This window comes from Sander vitreus, unplaced genomic scaffold, assembly GCF_031162955.1.
Source record: "Sander vitreus isolate 19-12246 unplaced genomic scaffold, sanVit1 ctg546_0, whole genome shotgun sequence".
Lineage (NCBI taxonomy): Eukaryota > Metazoa > Chordata > Actinopteri > Perciformes > Percidae > Sander > Sander vitreus.
Genome location: NW_027595645.1, coordinates 109 through 25,542, shown reverse-complemented (window position 1 = coordinate 25,542; position 25,434 = coordinate 109). Strand labels below are relative to the sequence as shown.

The window sequence follows — 25,434 nt, the reverse complement described above, 5'->3', positions numbered from 1 at the left end:
GGCAGGGACATGCGCCTGACATTTACATTCAGAGTTATGCATACGAACCGGTTCCGTATTTGCATAGAGACAAAGACGACTAAACAAACATGACACATAAGACTGAAAAGTACACATTTCGATGAGCTGATCCTATCTAAGCCACCCTCAAAAAGTGGGTTAGAATGAGAATTCTACATTCAGTCCCAGAGGACGACATGAATGAATACCCTTTATTGTTAGTTCTACACACTTTGTGCTTTCTGAGATATGTTTTCCTGAACTCATGATTTCATGTTTTGCTTTATTCAGCAGAAGAGAGCTGTTCCCTCCTGGACTCTGGGTGTCACCATGCTGCGAGCAGAAAACATCCACTCCGCAGATTTTTGTATGCATAGCATCAGTTTGATCGCAATGAACATATGTCTAGACTGCCGGGGACCTTCTTTGACACACTGAGCTTCTCTCTCCTCTCTCTTGCCATCTGTGTGAATTCATGTCCCAGTAATGCTTGTTACTAACTTAGCTCTGGGGAGCTAATTCCCTGGAGTACCCATGTTTTCTTGCCCCGCAGTTTTCCTTGAATTAGGGTGGCACCTAAATCATGGTTGCAGCTGACGCCGTGGTCCTGCTCAATGTCCTGCTATGCTCTGCTACGCCATTCTACGCTCCGCTATGCCCCGCTATGCTATAACTATTATTTCTAGTCATAGTTCTATTATCTTTGTTGTTACTATAATTGCCATTGTTTATCATACCAACTGCTAAAATTATTATGAATCATATTCCTGTATATCTGTATCAGTGTCTCTGTGTTCCAACTGGCAGCGGCAGATGGCCGCCCACCAAGAGCCAGGTTCTGTCTGAGGTTTCTGTCTGTTTGAATGAGGGTTTTCCTCACCACTGTCACACCAAATGCTTGCTCTGGAGGGGAATTGTTGTGTCTTTGTAAATTATAGAGTGTGGTCTAGACCTACTCTATCTAAGTGTCTTGAGATAACTCCTGCTATGATTTGATACTATAAATAAAATTAAAATTGAACATATCGTGACCTTCACATGCCATGTATGAAATCTTCATGCTTCGTGGATAAAGCCCCTGAAAGTATGTAGAAAGTATTTCTACATATGCATGACTAAATAAGCCAAAATCTATATTGAAGTTAAGTTAAAGAAAAACATTTATTGATAATTTTTAACTGAATGAACTTAGCTTCATCCGGACTGTGTGGCTGTGGTTTCATCAGATTTGATTGACAGGTTTTCAGGACCTTTAACACCAACATTCACTACTATTTTGGAACCCGAACGACTAAAGAAAGCTGATCACATGGGCTGTAACGTGCTGTCCATTTTGATGACTTTAGTTACTGAGGAGAGGTTACATTAATTCTGTTCCTGTTTTTCCATCACCAGGGTCTGAAGCAGAATGCTATATTACTGAACGTCTCCCCTCCTCTTCTAAAAGAGTCTACAGGACGTGTGGCAAACAGCTGAAACCCAGAGTGGAATGAAACTTTTACTTTCAACATCGATGACAATCTCAAGGTGAGACCACTGAATAATGAAACTGCTCTGTTTAACATACGTACATATAGCACAGTGACCAATATACTACGTGTACAGTACTAACATGTTCTGTACCTATGACTATTAAAGGAGTAGAATGTTGTGTTATGTCACAGCCCTATTTTTTGGGGTTATTTCTTTGTAAAATTAGGAAGCAGCCCACTGGGAAACCTGTACATGGCCAATCCTCCATCACATCTCCCTCAACTAGACAAGTCAAGTCAATGTTATTTCTGTAGCCCAAAATCACCAATCACACATTGCTTGAGGGGTGAGTCTCCACTTTTAGAATAACTAATAACTAACTGAGATAAATAAATAGAAAACATGTAATAGTAAAATAAATAATGGAGAAACCTTAAACTTTATTAAAAAGTTTTTTCAAGGACACACATGACAAATAATCCCTAAACGCTATATGGACGGTAATATTTCCAGAACACTGGAGATACAGCTGTATGATGAGGACACCCTGTAGTGTGATGACATCATCTCCTCCCTGAAGAATGACATCAGCATCAGCATCAGCAGTCTGCCAGCATAGACCATGAGGTAAAATACTCCCACAGCACCTGTAGACATGTGCATGGTAACGCAGCTAAACATGTTGGTTGATTGGAAGTCTGCCAGACAACAACAGAGACGCGACCAGGATTACCAATCTGAAGTAAATTTGTCAATGTCGAGCTGAAACTATTAGTCAATGAATCAATTATTCGACGGACAGAAAATGATTCCGTCAGTCATCAAAAGCCAATTATTCTCAGGTTTGAGGATTTGCTGCTTTAGTCTTTGTCAAATGTGTAAATTAAATATGTGGGCGTGTGTTAGTCTGACATAAACAAATCATAAGTCATGACCTTAGACTGCAGGAAACTAGGACAGGCATTTTCCCCAATTTTCTTACATTCTGTAGACTAAACCATTAATAGAAGTGTACTTAAAGGAACAATATGTACATTTTCTGCTATAAAATGTCTAAAAACGACCATACCTATGTTATACATTTTTTTTGAGTTGTGTAGTTACACTATCCCAAATGTTTCCATCAAATGGCAAACCCAGAGAAATCTATTATTTTATTTTCAGACACGTCACGTTTCATTTAGTCGCCCGTCAGTGGCGTCATATAACCTTTCACCATCTAGTTACTCATAACTTCCGTCAAAACATGGGCACCCAGATGCTACGTTCGAGAGTAATTGTAAATCATACAAAGTCACAGAAAAAAATATGGCTAACACTGCTTTTTCTGCCAAAAGGCATCATTTTGTGATTAATTGCATGCCACGTTGCAACATAGTAATACAGCAGAAAACTTATTTTTTGATACATACAATATTAATCCAGTTTAATGTTACTACAATGTATGTGCTGGTTGACAAGTAGCTAACGTTAATGCTAGCTAATGTTTGGTGGATAACATTATAGGGTTACAACATCGTTCAATACGCTAATAAAGTTATTAGTAGTATGATTGTTTTGACCATGGATAGAAGCAGCACTGTGCTAACCCACGAATAAGTTCACTCAGTTCAGTAACGTTAATGTTAGCTGTATAGCTAGATTTGACGATTAATCTAATGTTAATTTAGCCAGCTAGCACACCCCGCTCTGCCTGCCTCACTCCCCTGGCACAAAGAGACTTCATTCGGGATGATAGATGACAACACAGCCGGGACATGTAGCAAAAGCAGTTAGCTACTGCCGTGTGCTAACCTGCTAACGGCAGTTTAATGAAGCTTCGGGAAACAGAGAATATCAGACCCCGGCATCCTAGTCACAACATCGGACATCCATAATGTTAGCTACCGGTGTTTGTACCGAAATTCCCCTCCCTGCCGAATTTCTCCCCCCTTCGCGTTTAGCTGTCTTTACAGTTAGCTAGCTAAATTAACCAGACAAAAGGTGGGTTAAGCACCAAAACGAATAGTTAAGATTACAGAAAAGTGAAGTGGGAGATCGGGCAGCTAGGAGATGTTCTCCTGCTGCTGACAACAGCAGTCGAACATGCTCGCCGTCCTGGAGATTCCCCCTGCAATCCCCACCCACACCCTCCTCTCAGCCTCGTTGAGTAGCTAGCTAGCGTTACAACAAACCCCGTCCGCCCGGTAAAATCCAAAAGGTGACATTGGCATGTGAAATATACTGTGATAGTGTGGTTTGAGCTGCTGGCTAATCATTACCCAGTAGCTAAAACCCGCTAAAGTTAGCCCTGGCTCACTAGCTAACTGGTCAGCTAGCTACCAATACAGATTGAATCAAGAAAAACGTAATTATGTTGGGGAAACTGCAGCTATTTTATTAGCATGACATGAATAAACGTTACTAAACGTAACGTGAATAAACTTGAATGGGTAAACTCGTCCGTGAACAGATGCATTCTAATCGCTGATAGTGTTTAGCAATAAAAACTCCCATGATTCCAAGCAACTTCCCAACGTCATCAAAAGTCTGTGTTTACAATCCATTGTTTTGGTTGAGAGACCCCTAGTGGCAGAAAGTTAAATATTGTACTTTTAAAGGGAGATAATGAAAACACGTTAGAGGTAGAGGTTTGCAGTAGTAGATATGCGATTTCACCTTTCAGCACAATGTTGCGAAATGCAACATCGGCCCATCATCTGTACCCGCTTATCCTGTTAGAGAGTCACGGGCGGCTGGAGCCCATCCCAGCTGACACTGGGCGAGAAGCGGGTACACTTGGACAGGTTGCTAGGTCACTGATCAACCTAACCTCAGCCTTTGGCTCTTGGGAGGAGGAAGCTGTGGGACTGGCAAACAACATGCAAACTCCACACAAAAGCCTAGGGGGTTCAAACCCAGAAACCTCGTGCTGTATGTGCTGTGATGTTAGAAGTTCTAAACACTACACCACCAGGCTGTCCTGAAAATGCAACACCCAGCACAAACGTAAAAATTAGGGCTGCACGATATGAGGAAAATAGCATTATTTATGTCAGGTCCATTAAAGTCAAGAACAACGCAGACAAAACATTTTTTGAATAAATTCCGAATTAAATTTGGCAGTATGGCTCTGTTAAGAGGAGTCCCCTGACCTTTCATGAGCACCATGAAAGAGCAGAGTCAGGGGACAGCAGCGGCAGTATTAGGGGACGCTCACACAGTTTAAGACTGGGAGAGCTAAACTAAACTATATATATTATATGACATAGAAGCCAATGCCACGTTATACACGACAAGGTGGAGCTGGGGAGGAGGTGGGTTGCATAGATGCGAGCAGCAAGCAGTTAGGAGCAAACTAAAGCGGCTTTAAGTAGGGCGCCCTGTTTGAGTGTAGTATTTAGAAGCGAGGGGAGTTGACCAGCTGATGCGCTGACGCAGATCAGCTGATGCAACCGTGTTGTTGGCCAATAGCAGTTAGCGGTGTCTTGACTACTTGGCCTGCCAGAACTGACGCTGGACGCTCAATTGAATAGGCAGCTTTATTTCTACAGCACATTTCAGCAACAAGGCAATTAAAAGTGCTTTACATAAACATTAAAGAGCAATTAAAAACAGTTAAAGATATAAAAACAGATAATATATGAGAATAAAAGTGACAGTGCAGTATAAGAAATGAACAATCATTTAAAGAAAGACAGCATCAAACAGAAAAGCCTTCAGCCTTGATTTTAAAGAAATGAGAGTTGCAGTTTATCGAGAAAGCGAGAAAGTTACAACAAGCTGCTCAAAATGTCTCAACATTTAGAATCTGCTGTAAGAAAGAACAAGTAGTACTAGACCTTCATAGTATAGCCTTCTAAATGTCATAAAAATGTAGTACTTTTGCTTGTTATGTATAGTAAGTGTAAGATTGTGCACTGGTTGGTGTGTAAGGCTTGTTGAGTCTTGTATGAGATGAGGTGACTCACACAGGCGGGGCGTCACACAGGGATCAGGTCCTGATTGGTTCACTACAAACTGCAGCTAGTTTGCTACCTGGATATGATTTATCATTACAATCTTGCAGCAGCTGTTGTGCAGCAGTTTCCTTCCCTCTGTGGTCAAAGGCTAAACTCTGGATGGCTTCCACGCTGCTGGAAAGGTAACTATTATTATTTCATCACGTTCATTGCTTTTATTTAATTTGATTTTAGTTTGAAATATGTAGCCTTTAAGGTAATTTGAAATCTTTTCTGTTTTTTTGTAGTGAGAGGAAAGGTGTCAGTCCCCTCCAAGCGGTAAGGTCTCTATACATACACACCAAAGTCTTATTGGCTAGACAAGGCTACAATAATAACTTTTTACTTGTTAAGTCACACCCCTAAATAAACACAATGTGCAATTTCACATTTAGTGACCCATTTAAAATGAAGGGGGGTGTTGTAGTGGTGTGCGTATTGATCCAAATATCGATAATATCCATACCAACGTTGGTATTGATATTGATCAATATCAGTGTAATGAGATCAATACTTTAGTTTTAGTTTCTTTCCAGTATGCACTGCTGCGGTTTCATCAGAGAGGCAACCTGGCTGTCTCTGTGTGTCTGTTTGTGCCGCTGCTATCAAGTGCCGCTCCTGTCACAACGCGGAGCAGGCACACTTTGCTCCTCCTCCCCCCTCTTTTGTTTTGATGTTGTACCGTCACGTGACTCAGTGTCGCCAGGCAAACAAGCAAGCAAGCAGCCAGGCCTGACGGTGGCCAGCAGCACACAGACAGCAGAAGAATGGCAGAGAGGAAGAGGAGCGCTGTGTGGCTATATTTTCAGGCCGAAAATGAAACAACAGCAAGCTGTAGTATTTGTAAAAAGGCTGTATGATACAGTGGTAACACAACAAATTTATACAAGCATACGAAAATGATGTCCTGGGTTTTAAGTAATTAATAATCCAAAGGAAGAATCACAAAAACACTTCAAGTTCATGAAAATGCATTTAGATTTAGCAATTTGATGATGCATCCACCTAATTATTACTAGCCCTGTATTTATTTGGTATCGGATCGATAGACTACAGTCTACAGTCTATCATCATCACTGATCAAGCTGGTTATTATCTCCCATTCACTTTTCAAACATTTCCTTTTCAAATTCCTTAAAATGTACATTTATTTTCAATTTAGAAGATGCTTTACAGACTTTTTCTTTGACTCTGTATGCTCCCGTGAGGTAAATGCATGCCACAGATCAGACTGGGCATGTGCACAGCAGAACAGGAAAACAGAATTTTTGGTTTTGGTTTTCTTGTTTATTAGATTAGCCATTTCCAAACGAAAAAACAGAAATGTTTTTTTTATAAGCCTCCTCTAAATATCGTCACTATCTATTGTGAATGCTTCAGTTTTACAGGATTTTAACTTTTAACCATTCAGTCCCACATTGACATTTTTTAAATCTTTGTTGTTCATGTGAAGTGAGTCAGTCCACTGCAGCTGGGTCAGTGTTAAAATAATGTTAAAGATACTTCCACAAAAACAATTCTATCAAGTCCTCTTCCATTAAGCAAAGAGTTCTGCTGCACTTTCAGCGAACACGGTCGACCCTGATAGGAGAGCGAGCTGTGCACGCCGCCTGAGTCTCGTTATGATTGAGTTGTTTTTTTTGCTTATTCAACAGAAGGAGGCAGTCTCCTACTGGACCTTGAATGTTACCATACTGAGAGCAGAAACACATCAGTCCAGAGATTACTGTAAGTACTGCTTTCACTTCATATAGTTTAGAAAGAAATCATTTCTGCTGTGCATGTTTCGGAATGACATTCAATCACTTTTCAAAATAATTCTCACCTGCTTTATTTTCATGGTATTCATTTCTTTATTTTAATAACGTTATCTCATATTAATTAATTAATTAATAATTATCATATTATGTCTTATTACCGGTGAAATATTACAGTATGCTGTAATACAGAACATTACGATATGATCTGAGCTGAGTGAATAATGCTCAAAATCCTTAAAATAGCTTTTAATTCCATAATATCAATGCATTGGGAACACTGCACATTCAACTCCGAATCAAAACATGACCAAAACTGATCACGTTTGTGTTCTACCTTTACAGAAAGTGAAGAAAAAGGAATATTAGCAGTATTTGCATTTTTCTTTACAAACTCAAACATTTACTGTATGAACTGAAAAATGTTTCAAGGGTTTGCTTTACTTTGAATCACTGCACTAATACTTAGTTGCATAACCACTATTTCTGAGAACTGCTTCACATCTGTGTTGCATGGAGTCACCTGTGAACAGGTATTCCAGCCCAGGACGACTGAACTACATTCCTCTGTATTACTGGGTTAGCCTCAGAAACAGCATTTCTGATGTCACCCCACAAGTTTTCTATGGGATTGAGGACTGGGGATTGGGCTGGCCACTCCATAACATCAATCTTGTTCATCTGGAACCAAGACTTTGCTCGCTTACTGGTGTGTTTTGGGTCATTGTCTTGTTGAAAGACCCATTTCAAAGGCATTTCCTCTTCAGCATAAGGTAACATGACCTCTTCAAGTATTTTGATGTATTGAAACTGATCCATGATCCCTGGTATGTGATAAATAGGCTCAACACCACAGTATGAGAAACATCCCCATAACATAACATTTACTGTCTTCACAGTGTATTGTGGCTTGAATTCAGTGCATGGGGGTCGTCGGACAAACTGTCTGCGGCCCCTAGACCCAAAAAGAACAATTTTGCTCTCATCAGTCCCCAGAATGTTGCCCCATTTCTCCTTTGGCCAGTCAATGTGTCCTTTGGCAAATCTCAACCTATTTAGTACATGTCTTTTTTTTCAGCAATGGGACTTTGCGGGGGCTTCTAGCTGATAGCATAGCCTTCTTCTGATCCTACCAGTACTCACAGGTAACTTTAAGTCTTCTTTGATTTTCCTGGAGCTGATCATTGGTTGAGCCTTTGCCATTTTGGCTATTCTTCGATCCATTCGAATGGTAGTTGACCGTTTTTTCCCACGTCGTTCAGGCTTTGGATGCCATTTCAAGGCATTTGAAACCATTTTGGCTGAGCAGTCTATAATTTTCTGCACTTCTTTATATGTTTTCCCCTCTCCAATCAACTTTTTAATCAACATTTGCTTCCTTCCTTCCTTAAATATGGGCCATAATTGACACCTGTTTCTTCACAGAATCAATCACCTCAGTAACTGAACACAACACTGCTATTATTTTGAACATGCCCCTTTCAATTACAGATTCAATTACACAGAATGAGCAGCATGCATGTCATGACTGTTGGGTCTGTTGGTTTTCTAGGACTCTACTAGTACATTATTTGCCATGTAGAAATATCACTTCTACCAAAACATTTGATTTATGAGGTTAGTGATGTTGGACTGCTATTATTTTGAACACTACTGTATATATAGTCAGTGGTTTTGTCACCAGCAACAACACGTTGCTCAGCTTTGTTCCAGTAAGTTATGCACCGTAATAACGTTTAAAAAAATTCTGCGGAAGTGACGTAGTAATTACCGCTCCTCGTCTGTGAAAGAATGTTGCACGTTGTACGTGAGAATTTATACAATAAAAATATCAATAATGAAAAAATAGTGTTTTATGCTAAGCACTTTGATTTGCCTTATATATACTATATAAATAAAACTACAGTTGAGTGTTTAGAAATACAGCCTAATGGCTTGTTTGACTAATGGCCATTTGTTTTGACTTGTACTGTTGAGAAAAACAAAAAATAAACTATTTAGGCCTACAAAGAGTACTGCATTATTAGTTGTTTTAAATAAATGACTTTTTTTAAATATCAATTTATGGTAGGCCTAACATATTAATTATTATATTCAGAAGATGATCCTCATATCAATCACCGTGGTAACAGCTTGTAGCCATCCTAACCTTTGTAGCCTTTACTGAGAGACTACCTTTTCAAAATGAAGAAGGGACTAGTTTTAGAAACACGGTAGTATTTTTGAATGGCCGTGCTTCCCTCCCTCATGTCCCCCTGAGACGAGAAATCTCCGTATGCATCTGAACGCATCAGCAACCGGAACCGGAAGGTAACGCAGTGTGAGAGTATAGAGGGAGAGAAGACAGACGGAGGAAAACAGTATTATTTCGAGAAAAATGTTGTACTAGTTACTTAGTTTTTTTGTTTCTAGCCCCTGGTAGCCTTTAGTCTCTAGAAAGAGCCAACATCTACGCAAATCTACGTACCTGTGCGTGGAGGACTGCACATTTTCTACGAATAGTAAACATTAGCTTCAGGCTAACGCCAGCTCCATGGCTACCTCCACACCTGGCGAGTCCCCATTTCCCCACAGGATTTCCTCGTTGCTTGAAAATGCAAACAAAGAAATTTCTGACCTTAGGGAAGAAGTTTGTCGGCTCTCCGAGGACTTAAAAACCAAAGATGCCTTGTTAACAGCCTACCTGGACGTTGCTCAAAATCAATCGCTCCATATCACAACTCTCTCGGCGGCTTTCCAGGATTCTGCGCTTTGGGACCCATCCGCCTGCCCACATCCATCCTCTTGCTCGACACCGACCATCAGGCCATCCTGGACTAAAGTGGTTTGTGGCCAAAAGAGAGCCTTGGGTAGGGCCCCATCGCCTCCTGCCCTCAGCCTCTCCAGTCGCTTCGATGCCCTGTCGAAGCCGAATGTTCCCCCGGTAACGGCCGATGTGGTTACCCAGGCTTGCCCCGCTTCAAAGCCGACTGACCAGCTGTCGTCACGGGAGAGGACCGCTGCCTCGCGGTGAAAACTTCTGAGGGATGCGGTAGTCAGACGGTCCGATGGCCTCCCTTGCCTGAACCGGCCAAATGACAACGTTCCTCAAAAACAATCTCCCCCACCAAATGGTAAGCAATATTCCTCTTCTTTTCCTTGTCCATCTGAAACCGATACTGCCCGTTTTGTTCCTGCCACCAGCCATTCACGCCCGCACTCCTCGTCCGCTCTTCCCCCCCCAACCACAATAATTATTGGTGACTCCATCACCTGGGATCTATGTTTTTTTAATGCTGTCACACACTGCTTTCCTGGAGCCAAAGTTGCAGACATCCTGGCTAAAGCTGTGGACCTGATACCCTCACTCCCGACCTCTATTAAACGCATTGTGGTCCATTGTGGACATAACGACATGTCCTATCAGCAGAGTGAGTGCACAAAGAAAGACTTTGGTACTCTCATTGAAGCTTTAAAAAGCACTGTGAAGAAGATTTTTATTTCGGGCCCCACTTCCATCTCGAGGTCGCGAGTATGCCTTTTTTAGTAGACTACTCATCCCTCAACACCTGGCTCAGCATACATGCAACATCCACAAGATAGGTGTTATTGACAATTTTAATCTGTTTTGGGGATTCATCCCAATAGACGCGGCAGCCAGATGCTATGTGAGAATCTGCGGCACGCCGTGCAGACCCAGACCTGGGTGCAGACCCAGACCTTAGATTGACTGTCTGCACCTATCATTCCAGTAAGAATCAATAATATCAGTAATCAGAGGTACAGCGCTACACGCTCCTCTGTGCTTTCTTTAGAGCAGCCACCCATTCATAATCCCAGAATGTTGCCCCATTTCTCCTTTGGCCAGTCAATGTGTCCTTTGGCAAATCTCAACCTATTTAGTACATGTCTTTTTTTTCAGCAATGGGACTTTGCGGGGGCTTCTAGCTGATAGCATAGCCTTCTTCTGATCCTACCAGTACTCACAGGTAACTTTAAGTCTTCTTTGATTTTCCTGGAGCTGATCATTGGTTGAGCCTTTGCCATTTTGGCTATTCTTCGATCCATTCGAATGGTAGTTGACCGTTTTTTCCCACGTCGTTCAGGCTTTGGATGCCATTTCAAGGCATTTGAAACCATTTTGGCTGAGCAGTCTATAATTTTCTGCACTTCTTTATATGTTTTCCCCTCTCCAATCAACTTTTTAATCAACATTTGCTTCCTTCCTTCCTTAAATATGGGCCATAATTGACACCTGTTTCTTCACAGAATCAATCACCTCAGTAACTGAACACAACACTGCTATTATTTTGAACATGCCCCTTTCAATTACAGATTCAATTACACAGAATGAGCAGCATGCATGTCATGACTGTTGGGTCTGTTGGTTTTCTAGGACTCTACTAGTACATTATTTGCCATGTAGAAATATCACTTCTACCAAAACATTTGATTTATGAGGTTAGTGATGTTGGACTGCTATTATTTTGAACACTACTGTATATATAGTCAGTGGTTTTGTCACCAGCAACAACACGTTGCTCAGCTTTGTTCCAGTAAGTTATGCACCGTAATAACGTTTAAAAAAATTCTGCGGAAGTGACGTAGTAATTACCGCTCCTCGTCTGTGAAAGAATGTTGCACGTTGTACGTGAGAATTTATACAATAAAAATATCAATAATGAAAAAATAGTGTTTTATGCTAAGCACTTTGATTTGCCTTATATATACTATATAAATAAAACTACAGTTGAGTGTTTAGAAATACAGCCTAATGGCTTGTTTGACTAATGGCCATTTGTTTTGACTTGTACTGTTGAGAAAAACAAAAAATAAACTATTTAGGCCTACAAAGAGTACTGCATTATTAGTTGTTTTAAATAAATGACTTTTTTTAAATATCAATTTATGGTAGGCCTAACATATTAATTATTATATTCAGAAGATGATCCTCATATCAATCACCGTGGTAACAGCTTGTAGCCATCCTAACCTTTGTAGCCTTTACTGAGAGACTACCTTTTCAAAATGAAGAAGGGACTAGTTTTAGAAACACGGTAGTATTTTTGAATGGCCGTGCTTCCCTCCCTCATGTCCCCCTGAGGCAGAAATCTCCAGTATGCATCTGAACGCATCAGCAACCGGAACCGGAAGGTAACGCAGTGTGAGAGTATAGAGGGAGAGAAGACAGACGGAGGAAAACAGTATTATTTCGAGAAAAATGTTGTACTAGTTACTTAGTTTTTTTGTTTCTAGCCCCTGGTAGCCTTTAGTCTCTAGAAAGAGCCAACATCTACGCAAATCTACGTACCTGTGCGTGGAGGACTGCACATTTTCTACGAATAGTAAACATTAGCTTCAGGCTAACGCCAGCTCCATGGCTACCTCCACACCTGGCGAGTCCCCATTTCCCCACAGGATTTCCTCGTTGCTTGAAAATGCAAACAAAGAAATTTCTGACCTTAGGGAAGAAGTTTGTCGGCTCTCCGAGGACTTAAAAACCAAAGATGCCTTGTTAACAGCCTACCTGGGACGTTGCTCAAAAATCAATCGCTCCATATCACAACTCTCTCGGCGGCTTTCCAGGATTCTGCGCTTTGGGACCCATCCGCCTGCCCACATCCATCCTCTTGCTCGACACCGACCATCAGGCCATCCTGGACTAAAGTGGTTTGTGGCCAAAAGAGAGCCTCAGGGTAGGGCCCCATCGCCTCCTGCCCTCAGCCTCTCCAGTCGCCTCGATGCCCTGTCGAGCCGAATGTTCCCCCGGTAACGGCCGATGTGGTTACCCAGGCTTGCCCCGCTTCAAAGCCGACTGACCAGCTGTCGTCACGGGAGAGGACCGCTGCCTCGCGGTGAAAACTTCTGAGGGATGCGGTAGTCAGACGGTCCGATGGCCTCCCTTGCCTGAACCGGCCAAATGACAACGTTCCTCAAAAACAATCTCCCCCACCAAATGGTAAGCAATATTCCTCTTCTTTTCCTTGTCCATCTGAAACCGATACTGCCCGTTTTGTTCCTGCCACCAGCCATTCACGCCCCCGCACTCCTCGTCCGCTCTTCCCCCCAACCACAATAATTATTGGTGACTCCATCACCTGGGATCTATGTTTTTTTAATGCTGTCACACACTGCTTTCCTGGAGCCAAAGTTGCAGACATCCTGGCTAAAGCTGTGGACCTGATACCCTCACTCCCGACCTCTATTAAACGCATTGTGGTCCATTGTGGACATAACGACATGTCCTATCAGCAGAGTGAGTGCACAAAGAAAGACTTTGGTACTCTCATTGAAGCTTTAAAAAGCACTGTGAAGAAGATTTTTATTTCGGGCCCACTTCCATCTCGAGGTCGCGGAGTATGCCTTTTTAGCAGACTACTCATCCTCAACACCTGGCTCCAGCATACATGCAACATCCACAAGATAGGTGTTATTGACAATTTTAATCTGTTTTGGGGATTCATCCCAATAGACGCGGCAGCCAGATGCTATGTGAGAATCTGCGGCACGCCGTGCAGACCCAGACCTGGGTGCAGACCCAGACCTTAGATTGACTGTCTGCACCTATCATTCCAGTAAGAATCAATAATATCAGTAATCAGAGGTACAGCGCTACACGCTCCTCTGTGCTTTCTTTGGAGCAGCCACCCATTCATAATCCCATAACTACGGTGTCTGTCCCCCGACTGAGATCGGTAAAATCAAACGTAAACCAACGAGGTGCTATACTTAACAACCGAATTGGAATTAAAACAACCACTGCAACGATAGAACAGAATAGGAGAATCAAAAGTGGACTATTAAATATTCGATCTCTGTCTTCTAAAGCAATATTGGTAAACGACTTGATATCAGATAATCATTTATCATTGATCTATTCTGTCTTACCGAAACATGGCTGGGCCATGAAGAATATGTTAGTCTAAATGAAGCCACTCCTCCCAGTCATATTAATACTCAAATTCCTAGAGGCTCAGGCCGAGGAGGGGGAGTTGCAGCCGTATTTGACTCAAGCCTGTTAATCAATCCTAAACCTAAACTTAATTATAACTGGTTTGAAAGTCTTGTTCTTAATCTTCAACGTCCGATATGAAAAACACTACAGCCAATTATATTTGTTGTTGTTTACCGAGCGCCAGGCCCGTATTCTGAATTTTTATCTGAATTCTCAGAGTTTTTGTCATGTGTAGTCCTAAAATCAGATAAAATAATTATTGTAGGTGATTTTAATATTCATGTGGACGTTGACAGCAATAGCCTTAGTACTGCCTTCAACTCACTACTAGATTCAATTAGTTTCAGTCAGAGGCCACGCACTGTTTTAACCACACACTCGACCTTGTGCTGTCATATGGCATCAAAATTGAAGATGTAATAGTATTCCCGCAGAATCCTTTATTATCAGACCATTTTTTAATAACTTTCGAATTCTTACTACCCGACTATACGAAATTAAATAAAAGCTTCTACACTAGATGCCTATCTGACAGTGCTATAGCTACATTTAAGGAAAATATTCCAATAGCATTTAACTCAATGTCGTGCTTTAATATAACAGAGGACCTTTATATTAACTTTAGTCCCTCCCAAATTGATAACTTTGTAGACGGTGCTACGGACTGCCTACGGACGACTTTAGACTCTGTTGCTCCTCTCAAAAAGAAGATGATGAAGCAAAGGAAACTAACACCTTGGTATAACTCCCAAACTCGCAAATTAAAACAAATCTCACAAAAACTTGAAAGTAAATGGCATTCTTCCAAATTGGAAGAATCTCGTTTAGTTTCTCAAGACAGTTTGAAAACATAAAAGGAAGGCCCTCAGAAATGCCAGATCAGACTATTACTCATCATTGATAGAAGAAAATAAGAACAACCCAAGGTTTCTTTTCAGCACTGTAGCCAGGCTGACTGACAGCCAGCCAGCTCTACTGAGCCATCTATTCCCCTAGCTCTTAGTTGTGACGACTTCATGAGTTTCTTTAATCATACAATTATAACAATTAGGGATGGAATTCATCACCTTTTGCCCTCAACTTCTAATGGTTCACCTTTGAATGCAGGAGTGCTAGAAAGAACGACAGGACCTGACATATACTTAGACTGCTTTTTTCCAATAGACCTTCAACAATTAATGCTAAAGGTCTCTTCAGCAAAGCCATCTACCTGTCTATTAGACCCCATCCCAACGAGGCTACTTAAAGAAGCGTTATCTGTGGTTAACACTTCGTTACTAGATATGATCAATATGTCTTTATTAACAGGTTATGTACCGCAGTCATTTAAAGTAGCTGTGATAAAACCTCTTCTGAAAAAATCCACCCTCGATCCTGAGGTCTTAGCCAACTGTAGACCTATATCTAACCTTCCCTTTCTCTCCAAGATCTTTGAGAAAGTAGTCTCTAATCAGTTATGTGACTTTTTACATAGGAATAGTCTATTTGAGGACTTACAGTCAGGATTTAGAAAGCATCATAGCATAGAGACGGCACTCGTGAAAATTACTAGCGACCTTCTAATTGCTGCTGACAAAGGACTTGTCTCCATACTTGTCCTATTAGATCTTAGTGCTGCAATCGACTACCATACCATCCTTTTACAGAGACTGAAACATTTAGTTGGCATTAAAGGAATCACACTAAGCTGGTTTAGGTCCTATTTCTCTGATCGATCTCAATTTGTCAATATCAACGATAAATCCTCCAAGTACGCTAAAGTTAGCCATGGCGTTCCTCAAGGCTCAGTGCTTGGACCAATTCTTTTCTCCTTGTATATGCTTCCTCTAGGCAATATTATTAGGAAACACTCAATTAACTTTCACTGTTATGCGGATGACACCCAATTATACTTATCAATCAAGCCAGACGAAACCAGTCAGTTAGCCAAACTTCAAGTATGCATTAGAGATATCAAATCATGAATGACCTACAATTTCCTGATGTTAAACTCAAACAAAACTGAAGTTATTGTACTGGGCCCTTAACACCTCTGAACATTATTATCCCAAGATATAATTACTCTAGATGGCATTGCCATGGCCTCCAGCACTACTGTCAGAAATCTAGGAGTTATTTTTGATCAGGATATATCCTTTAACGCCCACTTAAAACAAACCTCTAGAACAGCCTTTGTTCACCTTCGTAACATTGCCAAAATTAGGAACATCCTGTCTCAAAACGATGCTGAAAAACTAGTCCATGCATTTGTTACTTCCAGGCTGGACTATTGTAATTCTCCATTATCAGGATGCTCAAATAAAACTCTTAGGACTCTCCAGCTGATCTAGAATGCTGCAGTGCGTGTTCTGACAAGAACTAAGAAAAGAGATCATATTTCTCCTATATTAGCTTCCTTGCATCGGCTTCCTGTAAAATCCAGGATTGAATTTAAAATTCTTCTCCTGACCTACAAAGCTCTAAATGGTCAAGCACCATCATATCTTGAGCTAAGAGCTCATAGTACCTTATTGTCCCACTAGAGCACTGCACTCCCAGAATGCAGAGTTACTTGTGGTTCCTAGAGTCTCTAAAAGTAGAATGGGAGCCAGAGCATTTAGCTATCAGGCTCCTCTCCTGTGGAACCAGCTCCCAGTCTGGGTTCGGGAGGCAGACACCGTCACCACCTTTAAGAGTAAACTTAAAGCTCTCCTCTTCAATAAAGCTTATAGTTAGGGAGTCAGGAGTTGCAGCGTTCGCCTAGACCGGCGGGGATGGGTGTGTAGCCACAGTCATGGCGCACCCCCACCCTATCTCTGCTTCTCCCCATAGAAAGCTTACATATACTTAGGGAGTAATGAGTCACAGCATTAGCCTAGACCGGCGGGGGAAGGTGTGTAGCCACAATCACGGAACACAGCCTCCCTATCTCCCCTTCTCTGTAGCTCTTAGTTATGCGGTTATAGTTCTAGACTACCGGGGTACCTCCTTGGACACACTGAGCTCCTCTCTCTTTCCATCTGTGTGTATTCGTGTCACAGAAATGCTTGTTACTAACATAGCTCCGGGGAGTTTATTCCCTGGAGTCCTTATGTTCTTTTTCTGCCCAGCATCAACATCTTGGATCATGATGGCACCTACATCATGGTGGCAGCTGTCGCCGTGGTCATGCCCTACGCCCTGCTGTGCCCTATTACACCCTGCTACGCACTGCAATGCCCGGCTTCGACTTGCTATGTCCGGCCCACGCCCTGTTACACCCTGCTGTGCTCTACGACACCATGAACTATTATAACTATTACAATATCTTTATTGTGACTATTATTGCCATTGTTCATCATACCCCCAACCGGCACCGTCAGACACCGCCTACCAAGAGCCTGGGTCTGTCCCAGGTTTCTTCCTAAAATGGAGTTTTTCCTTGCCACTGTCGCACTTCATGTATGGTCTCGGGGGAATCACTGGAATTGTTGGGTCCTTGTAAATTATAGAGTGTGGTCTAGAACTACTCTATCTGTAAAGTGTCCTGAGATAATTCCTGTTATGATTTGACACTATAAATAAAATTGAATTCAATTGAATTGTATTGTGGGTCTGAAAAAAATCTTCCGATGACGTAAAACGGTGATTTTTTTGCCCAGAGGCAATGGACTACAGCCCTACTTCCGCATATTTCCAACCCGCCCATAGAGGGTTGGACTGTCGGCATTCTCAGAAAATTCACGAACCAAAACGAGTTTCATCCATCCTGAAACCTCGCGTAGCTTAGTGACTTCTCAGCATCAAAACTTTAGATAGATTTATTCATCCCGAAGGAAATTTTAGAACAACAATTATGTGCATTCAAACTACCGCACACGTGTACCACTGGGATACATTGGTACAGATTGGAGAATATGCAGGACACTTTATTACAGACGGAATACTCGACACAGCTTCGCCCGTCTGCTATGGAGACCAGCGGTGCTGCTCGATGCCTCTGGCCGGTAAAGGGACATCATCAGCGGGGAACGTTGAACGAGTTTGCCTGTGGAAAACTAACGCTAGCCAGCCACCTGTTCCATCAATCCTGCTTGCAAGTGTCCGCTCATTAGGCAACAAACTGGACTACATCCAACTTCAACGAAACTCCCAACGCGAGTTCAGAGACTGCTGTGTTTTTGTTGTTGTGGAAACAATTGCTGTATGGGACTATCCAGAGAGCATATAGTTGGGTATGTGAGAGAGAAAGTATAGTTGTGTGTGAGCGAGTATAGAAGTGTGTGTGTGTGTGTGTGTGTGTGTGTGTGTGTGTGTGTGTGTGTGAGAGAGTATAGAAGTGTGTGTGTGAGAGAGTATAGTTGAAAAGGAAGTTGGTTTGATCAATCAGGAAGACTTATTTAAATTCTAACTTCCTCATTGGCTAAAGGGGCCATTTTAAATGATCATAACCCGGTGGGCTTGCTGCTTTGAAAGTACAGCTAGCACCACCTCAGAGGAACAAGGAACATTTAAATCAAGCAGCAGACACTTTGACAAAAACAACCTTGTTGGACGAAAAAATGTATTAACTTATTTAGTTTCTTTTTCAAGGTCAGTTTTTGTTTGTGGAAGTAAATGGTAATGAGGAAAACATTGCTATCTTTTTCACTGATACACTGCGGTGTGTTCAGAGAATTGTGAGGGAAACAAAATTGGGACATGACAGTCATTTTGGAAAGATTCATTTCTGAGCTCAATGGTTATACTCAGACAATCTCTTTCTTGCTCCCGACGGGACCTTAATTTCTATCATTTTACACGGGCTCGCGCTCCGGGTTGCGTGCGGCAGTGCAGAGGCAATGCAGAACATTTTAGTTGGGAGTGACAACGCTGAAATGAATGAAGACCCCCCCAGTACATTTTGAGACTTCAAACAATGTTGTTGTTCCAGAAAATGACTTTATTTTTAATGAAACAGTTATAAAAATGAATTCTACAAACTGTAGACCCACTGGCCGATGACGGTAACCATGGCATTCAATTATTTTTTGGGCCTGGTGAACTCTATCAGTGAGCAAGTTCATTAGTGTCAAGACAATTAATAAAGGTTATTAAAAGGCAATTTCTGCTTCACAATGTTGAACAATAAAATAAAATAACAAAATGGTTTCCTTTTTAGTCAAATGATTATTCCATTTTCAATTGTTTCAACAAGACATTAATAATGTATTAGGAAATGGTGAGTTATTGACAACGATGCCTCATCAATTTAGTCAAGTTCAACAGGCAACAGATTTTAATAATGTATGTTCAGGAGTTCTCGGAAGTCATTCCTGACCAAACCCCTGAGTGTTTTTTAATGCAAAATCCATAGTTTCCTTGAAATCCTCCAATTTTTTCAGGACTGGCAGTCAGGCAGTTAATGCATATGTTTGCGGTGTAAATGACGGCCTTGTCTGAGGGGCAGCTCATGGAGAAAATCCACTGAAGGTAGTGGGGAGAAGCCCAGGGGTGAATTGCATTTGCTCCCGTCACAAAGGCCAGGATACCCTCAAGTTGCAAAGGGCCCTCTTGCTCTGAAAAAGAAATACACCAAAGAACACCAAAAAAGAAATTAAACCTAGCATGTACTTTTGAACTTTTAAAAAGTAAGGTGTTCGGGTCTGTGGGACCCGTTTTCAATGTTTGCTAAAAGAAAGATTATGCTATTTATTATTTCTTCTAACTCAAACTCACTGGCCTTGGCTCATTTTCTATGAAGAACATAAAAAATAACTTATTGTCAATGACTGCACACGGTACACCCCCCCTACACATAACTATTACACATGAGGTGTTCGGGTCTACTGGACCCGAGTGTAATTATTACAGTGTAATAATTGTAGGTGCTATGAAACTTAACTGTGTCCTCCTCCTAATTGGGCCTGCTGTGTGTGTGTGTGTGTGTGTGTGTGTGTGTGTGTGTGTGTGTGTGTGCGCGCGTGTTTGTGTGTGTGTGTCTGTGTGTGTGTGTGTGTCTGTGCATCTCTTTGTGTCTGTTTGTCTGTATGTGTGCATGTGAGTGTAGGTGCTATGAAACTATGTTGTCTTTCTGCACCTGCTATTCCCACACAAAGTTACAAAATTTTACATAAATTGTTATGGCTGTATTGATTTAAAAGCCTAATAATGTGGTGGATCCACCAGACCCGGGAACATTGGCTGTGTAACAAAAATATGAACACCTTAGAAGGGTTTATTATGTTTGCTAAAAAATGGAGTTACACAAACCTGTGTAACTGGTTTGTAAGTGCTCCACTGACTCGATGAACCACCTGAAACATGAGGATTACTCCACCAAGAGATCTTTGTCTTCTATGCGTTTCAAAGTCCTTAGACACCCAGCATTGGCCAGATAATCTGTAATAATCATTGTATAGTATGAACAACACAAGATTAGATAGATTAAACAAACTGTTCTTTCCTGGAGGCCAGGCCTGGATGTGATGATGACATTAGGTGATGCATGAATTTATATGAATGACATCTTTTATTGAACTACTTCAGTCCCAGTAGTATACTGAGCACTGACCGCCTGGTGGAAACATTCATATGAAAGTCAGAAACTAATCACACAAACTAAAGTGCAGGTTGCAGAAATGTAAAAACAAATATGTGGCTTTACCACACTTAGTAGTATTTAGATTATTATTCACTGTAATAAACACATGTAAACATGTGGATTGCACTTTTTAATATTAATAATAATAATAATACATTTTATTTATATAGCGCTTTTCATGGTACTCAAAGACACACACAGTTAGGCTAAACATCGTCACCCAGTCAGATGATTGCAACTCAGCTAGCTAGCCAGCCGATGCTAGAGCTTTCTCATGTAACGCTATCTTTGCTGTAAACAGCCTACTCTGATGTCTCCTTACCCAAAGATAGGCCAAATCCAATACATGCAGAACTACACTGTAATAAGCTGCGCGTTGAATAGCAAATTACAATGTGTTTGAAACTGAATAACAGGAGCGCAGCAATGGATACTATAACTACCAATATGCTTCCATAACTGCTGCTATCTTTTTCTCCTAGTCAAAGTCAAATGTATTTGTACAGTAAAATATCATATACTGTGGTCAATCAAAGGGCTTGACAGATACTGTGTCTTCTCTCTCATGTAACAGCAGATTTAATTCTGAAACCTGATTTCTGAAATTATTTCACACAGCTTGCTCAAACTTGCTTGATCATATTAACTAGCACTAGCTAGTGGAGATATTGCAGAGTTTTTAATGGAAAATGGCTAGCCCGTGTTGTATGTGGGTAGCAACCATAGACTGTTAATATATACAGTCTATGGTAGCAACTAGCTAGCGGAGCTAACGTCACGACCATGCTAACATGAATTTGGGGGGACACTACAGATAGGATGACATTAATAAAAAAGGGTCCTTGGCTATTTTTTAATCAACTTACCTCTTCCTGGATTTGGACGACGATCCACCGAAACGCTGTCCCGTCTGGTAACGGGGTCCTCCGTGTTCCAGTGAGCTAGCTAGAAGTAGCAGCGCTAGCGCTGGAGCCAGGTCTGACTGGATTTGCAGTTCCACCCCTGAATAATCTCTGCATCTCCGAATCAGAGCTCTGTTGGACTTGATTTAATTGTCGAGACATCGTTGACAATAGCTCACCATTTCCTAAAATATTATCTAGAAGACCCACAGCTTCAGTTAGCCTCTCTCTGTCTATTACAGCACCACTTCAGCCAAACTAGTATAATGACTATGAGGATTTTGACCATCAAATATCGCTTCTTCTTTGTCAACCAATCAGGAGCTGAGTAATCAAACTCCCTTCCGTTTCAATCAAACTCTCACACACACACTACTGTTCTCTCACACACACACTACTATTCTCTCACACACACACTACTGTTCTCTCTCACATACACTACTATATTCTCTCGCATAAACAACTACACATTCTCACATATTCAACTATATACTCTCTCACACACTACTATACTCTCTCACATACACTAGTATACTCTCTCACATACACTAGTATACTCTCTCACATACACTAGTATACTCTCTCACATACACTACTATACTCTCTCACATACACTAGTATACTCTCTCACATACACTAGTATACTCTCACACACACACTACTATACTCTCTCACATACACGACTATACCCTCTCATACATACATGTAAAAGGATTATAATACTGTGTGTATGAGTATAGTGGTGTATATGCAAGACTATGATAGTGTGTGTAAGACAGAAGTATGAATTACTTCCTATACGGCCTCTCATAGAAATGCGGTGCTTGTATCCAACTATCTGCTAACTGCTGGTGGAGTTTGTGACTGTTAAATGCCGACCATTCTACATTCCACGCAAATTTACGGCTGTGTTTATACTCGGTGTTTACAGCCCACCAAGCGCTAATGCTAGTAGCTATGTCTTAGCTGAACTTTACGGAGCATATCATGTGTGTGCACTAAATGTAGCCTGTTTTGTATGTCATTTTTATATAATGTCGTTTTTATATATTTTAAATGTGTAACACCATTTGAGCCACGGTGAAACGTTTCGTGTATATGGTTGAAATGACAATAAAACACACTAAAGTTGAGTTGACTGGCTCACTGTCTGTCTGTAAACGGTAGGCATGGCTTGGGAGTAGACGCTAAAGCAGTGAAGCAAGTGCATTCTGGGATTTGGTGTCTTTCATCCACATGAGCCAAAAACACATTTTCTGGCTTTTCTCGGTTTAGAAGCCACCAAATTCAAAAACAATTAACATTTCTACTACATAAGTGACCCAATTTAAAGATATATTCATCTTTCAACGGTGAAATATCCCTTTAACATTTCTAAACTATAGGCCTAATTTTGACCTACCTCAATTAAAACTTCAAATAATATTGCTTGTGGGGGTTGTGGAATAGCTTCATGATATTTAAAACGTTGTCGTAGGACTATAGCAAAGACATTGTTGGAAAGGTCTCAACCTCGACAGTAACATATGTCAGTCTGAAGAGGATACATTACTCCTGCTTTGAAATATTGACCTCTGAACCTTGAACCCAGTCCATCTTTGAAGGCTTGTCATTTAGCAACAGAAGGTACTACACACATAGGACCAGCTGTCATAGAAGGTACTACACACATAGGACCAGCTGTCATAGAAGGTGCTACACACATAGGACCAGCTGTCATAGAAGGTACTACACACACAGGACCAGCTGTTATAGAAGGTACTACACACATAGGACCAGCTGTTATAGAAGGTACTACACACATAGGACCAGCTGTTATAGAAGGGGCTACACACATAGGACCAGCTGTTATAGAAGGGGCTACACACATAGGACCAGCTGTTATAGAAGGTACTACACACATAGGACCAGCTGTTATAGAAGGTACTACACACATAGGACCAGCTGTTATAGAAATCTCTGGACCTCAGCTGTCATGTAGATATGGTCTCCAAAGTTTACCCACTGTAAGCACTGTCAAATATGGTAATAAGCTATTTTCACCTATTTAAGAATTTGATTTTTGAAATCTGATGACACCAGTGTGTTCCCCATCCCCCAAAAAAACTCCTGTGTTTCTGCTGTCTGCTGTGAATGGGCTTCATTCCATTTTAGATTGCTGCCGCCCGCCGCCCGTATTTTTATCTTTCCTATCCGCCGAGTATTACGGAGTATTCGCAGATTTTTTTAAATGTTATTATGGTGCATAACTTACTGGAACAAAGCTGAGCAACGTGTTGTTGCTGGGGACTAAACCACTGATTAAATATGTACATTGAAGCGATACTGGCGTTAAAGACCCTCTGATCGCTGTCAGATTCTCTGATATGAATGCCCACATTGCATTGTGGGATATGGGCTTTGCATGCGCCCAGCTCTGCCCATATCGTAGTGTTCTGCTTCATAGCATACTGTAATATTTCACCGGTAATAAGACCGAAATAATTTTATCAAAAGAAAGAAATGAATACCATGATAACATCTAAATAAATGTTGTTAGATGTAGCGTTATAGTTTTAAAAATATCAATTAACAATAAAGCAATCCAGCTTCCCTGGTCGAAATACACCAAAATAATAACATTAAAAGAAATACACATAAACCATGATACAATCTGGTGAATAATGTTGATTAAAACAGCAGTTATTGGGCTAAAACCCAAAACCAAAACTGCCACAGATTTTGAGTTAAGGGGCCGTGTTTTTTCTTTCGTCTATATCCGACGGTGAGTGATTAACATGAATGTCTATCTGAGAGACTTGACGCCAGGGGTCCTTGACCATGCGTCAGACATTTGACGAGTAGGGAGTGAGACTGAGTTGTTACTTTAAAGGTTTCACATTAAACTGACACATACAGTGCTTTATCATTGCATAGCTGAACGTGATACTGTAATGTTCCTGTCTCTGTGTTTCAGGGTCTGAATCAGACTGCTATGTCATTCTCTCTCTCCCCACGGCAACGGCAATAACATACCGCACAGCGACTGTGTCAAACACCAACAACCCGGAGTGGGATGAAACCTTTACCTTCAGGGTCCCCACCAATGTCAAAGTGAGTCAATGACGACTGCATCGCTGTTGTTTTCACCCTCGAAAGAACCACTTCACCCAATCTATCCTTTAATATTTAAATAATAATACAATCTATACTCACTGCTGTAGCAAGAACTTTAATATTCAAATATAATATACAAGCTGTCTCTTTTTCCTACATTTGTAACAGCCAACAGTTACAGTATAAACCATTTTGTGATGTCATTGTTATTACAGTTTATTTTCGATTGCTAAATGACAGTGGGCACAACTGGAGACACATGTGAACCAAACTCTAGTTTGTTTTTCATCGCTTGAACAGTTTTCAAAACTCTACACACTTATCCCATGACTTTATTTACAGTTTTTCTCGATTGCTTTGAAGCTGCAGTCAAGTCAAACTCCACATTTTTCAAAACAGTTAACACACAGGCCGAAACAGTGGCCCTCATGGTCAAAATGACACATTTTGTGTGCAAAAGGCTCTAACCGTGCCAAAACATTTAAAATATACAACAAAAGTTAATTTGCCTTCAAACAACACAACTTGCAAACAAGTATATGAGCTCTTCCAATCAACCATTACACAGTGGACACCAACATACTAAATACAGCTCTCAGTGGGGATCAGTGCACCATTGCTTGTCATTGTAGTCTATTACTGATGTAGCTTTCATTCCAGAGACATTTGTTGACATATTTTCCTTCTTGCAAAGAATTGGATCCAGAATCAGAAATGCTTTGATGCAAAGTTTATTGATTCCATTGATCCT

At 41.1% G+C, this 25,434-nt stretch overlaps 1 protein-coding gene across 1 annotated transcript; it reads left to right on the top strand.

Moving 5' to 3' along the window:
• Positions 1-5,505: 5,505 nt before the first annotated feature.
• On the top strand, positions 5,506-24,707 carry LOC144514356 (cytosolic phospholipase A2 beta-like). Its single transcript, XM_078245493.1, has 4 exons — positions 5,506-5,596; positions 5,702-5,732; positions 7,109-7,181; positions 24,544-24,707. Exons 1-4 carry the CDS (start codon positions 5,574-5,576, stop codon positions 24,690-24,692), a joined length of 276 nt encoding a protein of 91 aa, XP_078101619.1. The 5' UTR covers positions 5,506-5,573; the 3' UTR covers positions 24,693-24,707.
• The last annotated feature ends 727 nt before the right edge of the window (positions 24,708-25,434 follow it).

Coding starts and splice junctions, on each gene's coding strand:
- LOC144514356 (XM_078245493.1), top strand. CDS start 5,574: ATGGCTTCCACGCTGCTGGAAAG. Junction 5,733..7,108: donor GTGTCAGTCCCCTCCAAGCG/GTAAGGTCTCTA, acceptor CTTATTCAACAG/AAGGAGGCAGTCTCCTACTG. Junction 7,182..24,543: donor ACATCAGTCCAGAGATTACT/GTAAGTACTGCT, acceptor TCTGTGTTTCAG/GGTCTGAATCAGACTGCTAT.